The sequence below is a fragment of the Hydra vulgaris genome, chromosome 01 (assembly GCF_038396675.1).
Source record: "Hydra vulgaris chromosome 01, alternate assembly HydraT2T_AEP".
In the NCBI taxonomy this organism is placed as follows: domain Eukaryota; kingdom Metazoa; phylum Cnidaria; class Hydrozoa; order Anthoathecata; family Hydridae; genus Hydra; species Hydra vulgaris.
This window is the reverse complement of record NC_088920.1, coordinates 5,112,864-5,118,591: the sequence shown is the minus strand read 5'-3', so window position 1 is coordinate 5,118,591 and position 5,728 is coordinate 5,112,864. Positions and strand designations below refer to the sequence as shown.

At 31.3% G+C, this 5,728-nt stretch overlaps 2 protein-coding genes across 2 annotated transcripts; one reads left to right on the top strand and one right to left on the bottom strand.

Moving 5' to 3' along the window:
- Positions 1-304: 304 nt before the first annotated feature.
- Positions 305-1,960, top strand: LOC136073996 (uncharacterized). The gene has a single exon (XM_065786294.1). The coding sequence runs from the start codon at positions 305-307 to the stop codon at positions 1,958-1,960; it is 1,656 nt and encodes a 551-aa protein (XP_065642366.1).
- A 2,622-nt stretch (positions 1,961-4,582) lies between these two features.
- On the bottom strand, positions 4,583-5,479 carry LOC136073995 (uncharacterized). Its single transcript, XM_065786293.1, has one exon. The coding sequence runs from the start codon at positions 5,477-5,479 to the stop codon at positions 4,583-4,585; it is 897 nt and encodes a 298-aa protein (XP_065642365.1).
- Between the last annotated feature and the right edge of the window lie 249 nt (positions 5,480-5,728).

Here is a 5,728-nt window from a genome sequence, read left to right as displayed (position 1 = left end):
CCCCTGTTAAAAAGTCAAATTCCCTGTTAAACTGTTAAAAAGTTAAACATCTACGGTCAAACCCCCTGTCTAAAAATAAAAAATAACTGCTTATAATAGTTAGATTCAATACACCGATTGAGCTTTGTAACGCGCCATTATGATTTGGGAGTTCGAGACCCCGTTGGAGGGGTAAAAGTAGAGACAACGTATCAAATCTCCCATTAAAACTTGAGAAAACGAAGTATAAACATCTATCAAAAGCATTCAAATAAAATTTATTTAATTATAAAGTATAATCTAAAAACAAAATTTGTATTTGAAGATGCCGAAAGTTAATTGTGCCGTAATTGGTTGTACAAATAGTACATATAGATTGAAAAAATGGAAAAAAGAACTATGCAATGAACACCAACAAAATATAAGAAGAGAGGAATGCCAATTATGCGAAAAGCCATTTTTATTATATAAGTTTCCATCAGAAAATCAAAAAAATAAAGAAAGACAATTATGGGTCAAAGCTTTAAGAAGAGAATGTATAAATAAGACATTATGGCAGCCAACAGGTAGTGATAGGGTATGCTCCATACACTTTGTTGATGGAATTCCTTCAACTGCAAACCCTACGCCTACTTTATGTCTTGGATATGAAATAAAAGCTAATAAATCTAGAAGAAATTTATTAAAACACCCTATACCATTAAAAAAGCAAAAACTTAACTGCACTGCTGGTACCAGTTGTTCAACTTTTATGACACATGCTTTAACGACCTCACCTCACTTGCTTCAACCAACTGATTCTAATAATATTTCAACTTTTATGACACATGCTTCAGGACAACCATATCATTCTAATGATATTTCAACAGATTTAGATGAAGAAAATAATTCACCACAAACAAATATATTATTTTTCTCACCAGTATCTAATCATTCGTATTGCTCTATACAATCAATTAAAGTTTGCAAAGTATGTGTTGACAAGAGTAATTTAATTGAATCACTTATCAGTAAAGTAAACACGTTAACATTAACTTGCCAAAGATTCAAACGTCAAATATTATTTGATAGTGTTAAAAGTCCAGTATTTACATGGAGAAAAATCAAAACTGATGCTAAAATGAACTTTTATACTGGTTTATCAACAATCACATTATTTGAGAGTTTGTTTCTACTAATCAAACCATATTTACCAAATTTATTTTATTGGTCTGGTCCAAAAAGGTTTACTAATTCTAAAAACAAGAAAAAGCATGCTTTAATGAAAAAATCAAAAAAACTATCACAAAGAGACGAGTTTTTACTTGTTTTAATGCGATTAAGATTAGGACTTCTAAATCAAGACTTGGCCGATCGTTTTGGCATATCCCCAGCATTGTGTTCACGCACATTCACAACTTGGATTAAAATGTTAAGTCAAGTTTTAGGAAAAGCATTAGTTGTATGGCTTCCACGAGAATCTATTCGTAGCAATCTGCCACCTGTTTTTGTAAAAGCTGGTTATCAAAAATGTAGAGTAATTCTTGATTGTGCAGAAGTTTTTATAGAACGTTCAAAGTCTCTTGATAAGCAATCAAGCACCTGGTCAGACTATAAGCATCATAATACATTTAAATTCTTAATAGGTGTTAGTCCAACTGGATATATTACATTTCTTTCATCGTGTTATGGAGGAAGAGCAAGTGATAGGTTTATTACAAGAGATAGTGGTATTTATAATCTACTAGAACGAGGTGACGAAGTTATGGCTGATCGAGGTTTTCAAATTCAAGAAGATTTAATTTTAAATTTCTGTACTTTAGTTGTGCCCCCTGGTGCCCGCTTAAAAAGCCAGTTAACCGCCGAAGAAGTTCAAAAAACAAAACATGTTGCAAATCTGAGAATACATGTAGAGCGAGCTGTTAACCGTATTAAAACGTACAGAATTCTAAATGAAGTATGTCGATTAGCATGCTGCAACATGCAGATGATATTTTACTAACGTGTGGTGCACTTTGAAATTTAAAATCAAAACTTATAGCTGACCCTAAACCAAAAATTAGTACTCATTAAATATATTTTTGTTTCACTAAATTGTTTTTATTTGTAAAATATTTTTTGGGGGTTTTATTACTTATTCCTGTGCCTTTGGGTGTTCTTATTTTGTCTAATCTATAATAGAGGTTGATTGGTTAATCGGAGGTCGAATAATTTACTTTCAAATCTCAATCGTTATATTATTGTCTAATCAACAGGCGCGATTTTACGGGGAAGGGGTTGTCTCAACCCCTCCCTATAAAGGTAATTTCCAAGTTATATATTTCATAGTTTGTATTTTCAAGAATATAGTCGGCTAGTCTGTAGATATGGAGTTTTAAGAACATTTTTTTGGAAGGCAGTGGCACCATTTAAGGATCCCCCCTCCTTTAATTAATAGAATCGCCCCTGGTAATCAATGCACCGATTAATTGTAATTTATGTAAAATGAAATTAACAAATTAAATTAAACAAAATAAAATAATTTCATACTTTACGCCTAAGACATATTCACAAAAATAGTGGATGCCAAACAAATCTAGTACTTTTTTTTTAAGTTGAAGGATCTGCAAATTTAAAATCAGCTACAGGCGGCATAAATTCTTTGTCTCACTTTGATATCAATGACTTCTTTCAGGGGCTGCACGAAGAGGTGTTTTTCTTGGGGTGTCATAAGCGCATATTGCTGACTAGGACCAACGATGTCCATATTTGCCGACTACAAATCAAGACTAGAGTAGGGGGAGATGTTAGACACCTATCGCCGGTCCTTACTTCTTTAACTTTGATTACGATGTCTTTTTTTGCAAACTAGTTTAAAAATTTTAAAAACAAAATGTAAAAATACAAACCTGCAATAGCAGTATTTTTGGGTTTGCAAAAACCATAAAAACTACCAACCCAGAATTGTAAAATACTACCCCGGGATTATTTTATGTTTCAAAAACTAATAACTTGGTATTTCATTATTTTCAGCAATGATACTTACTTCACTTGACAAATCTTCAACATTGTTTATGGACTTTAAGGGTGGATGCAAACCTTGTAGGAAGGGGAGGGGCGATTTTAATATTTTTCGATTTGGTGGATCCAGAATATCTTGTAAGGGGAGGGGGGCAATTATTAGATTTAATGATTTGTAAGCAAGCAATCACATGATTTTAAATTTGCACCAGAAAATTTTTTTTAATGTTATTTTATTCAGGCCCAGGCTCCCAAATTTATTTTCGTTTTTAACCCCTACCCCTATGGATCCGCCTTTGATGGACTTATAGATATATACATATGAGGTGATTTAAGTTTATAAATTTTTACCATATAAATTTTATGAAAGTATAGGAAAATTGAGACCCTGCAGGAGAGGTAAGGAATAGTATAATGAAGTACAAAAATCAAAGCAAAAACTTAATAAAATTCAATTAATTAAAAAGAAGATCACCAAAACTTAAATTATATGTAATAATGGTAAAAGTTAACGTCAATTTTCACTATCTTTACATATAGTTTACTTAGGTTAAACAAATGGAAAAGAAATGAAAAAGTTTGTGAAGATTTCTATTTAAATTTCATTCACCTTCATTAAAATATAAATATATCCTCAAATCACAGTATTATCACAGTATATATTTTACTGACAAACATTAAAAAATAAATTTTATCAAGAAACATTTTAAAAACAAAAATAATAGAATTAGAGAAAGATAATAATTAAGAGACAAGGCAAAAGTGGAAAAAAAACAACTTAGTTTTTAAAAATATGATAAAAACCTAAATGTAAAAAAATGTTTTTTGAAAAGATTTAGATTATCTTTATAATAATTAATATATTTTTCCTTTAACAAATTCCACAAAGACACATCAAAATTAATTTTATCAACAACTATGCCATGTGGAGTCCATACAACAAAGTATGTAACACTGCACCTTGTAACAGCCATTTGTAACATACATTGGGTGTAATAAGTATGGTTAGTTTTAAGTTTTACATTGACACCCTCTTTTATTAAATATGGTAAATTTAATTCTGTTGGTGTTGTAAAATTAATCTTGTAAGGGCATTTCACCTCAATACATGCTTTAGGACAGCAGTCACATGACATTATTCGGTCTGGACTTGCTCCAATGTAAGGATATTCATAATCCAGGTAAAGTCCACATTCATTCAAAGTAAGATTTTTATGATGACCTTTCATTTTTTCATAAAATGCATTCACTGCTTCAACTTCCATTGTACGACCATATTTTAAGGCTGGGATATTGGGGTTAGTAAATGTCAGTCCTGATATTTTTTGGTTTAGTGACCAAAAGTTATGATACCCACCGACAGTTTTTTTAACTTTATCCATATTCGTTGCTACCTCATGAGCTTTAGAGGCAGTTATAACACTTTTTCGATAGTGATACCAATTTTCATTTTCATTTTGACCTCGTGTTACTAACTCTATTCGTTTTATATTTTCAGCTGACATGTTTACTTTTAAACTTGTAAAAAATTCAGAACAACACGGAGAGGTAGAAATTAAACTGTCAATGCTTGGCAAATCAACTGGTGGCATATCAACGTTTGTCAAAACTTCACGAATAAAGTCTATTTTTGGCTTTGGAACAGCAGTAAACAAAATGCTTGTCGGCACAATATTCTCAAAGCAGAAGCTACATCATTGATATTTAATAACTGCACTGTATTATTTGATAGAGGATTATATTTTTCTTTTTGTATATCTACTAACTTTCTCTTTTTTTTACCTCTTTCGCCAAAATCTTCACGACTAAAGTCAAGATCTTTGATTTTAGAAGGTGCTACTTCTTTTTGAGATGGCAGCCATTCATTTGAAGTGCTTGTACATGCAGGGTTTGTTAATCCGTTTCTTACAGCAGCTTCAACTCTATACATTGCTGCAGCAACATGATTACAAGTTTGACCCATGCCAGCCATGCATGTGCAATGACAGGCTTTTATTTTTCCACTTTTTTCTAATACTAACCACAGTTTATGATATGTATCATTAATAGATTGTGATCTTCGACATTCTGATTTAAATATACAATAATTACTTCCTGTTAAATTATGATACATAAGAGGCTGAATCCAGGAAGATTTATAGTAGCTGTATGCTTTTGAGTTTTTATAGTCACTTAAGTCTTTACTTCCTAGTTCTGATGGATTAAACATTAAATAGGTAAATATATCTGGATATAACAACATTGGCCAGAATGGCATACCCTCTTCTTCGTCCATCCAGCCATTAAGAATTTTAAATGGATCAGGTATTTGCATATTGTTTAATTCAAGTTTCAAATTATATTCTTTTTTTAAATCTGCCTCAACTTCTACTGCTGTTTTTATTGGTAGAACATTGTTTTCTATTGCAGCAAATACACGAGCGACTAACTCTTCCTTTTTACCATTTAACTTTAATCCTCTTAACTTTAGATAGTTTTTTAACTCTTCAACTTTCATCTTTGAAATCATATTGTACTCCATGATTGATTTTATAGTAAATATTTGTTTTAGCAGTATTAGTTAGATGTTTATACTTCGTTTTCTCAAGTAAATATTGTAACGGAAGTATCTTTTTACCCCTCCTATTGGAGTTCAGACCTCTTAAAAATGACGTGTTTTAAATTCGCTCAATCGGTGTACGTATTAACGCTATCTTTTTGTTGTTTACGGAACATTTCTTGAAATATTTCCCGAACAAATATAATCAAGACTTCGGTGTTTTCTTTTTCG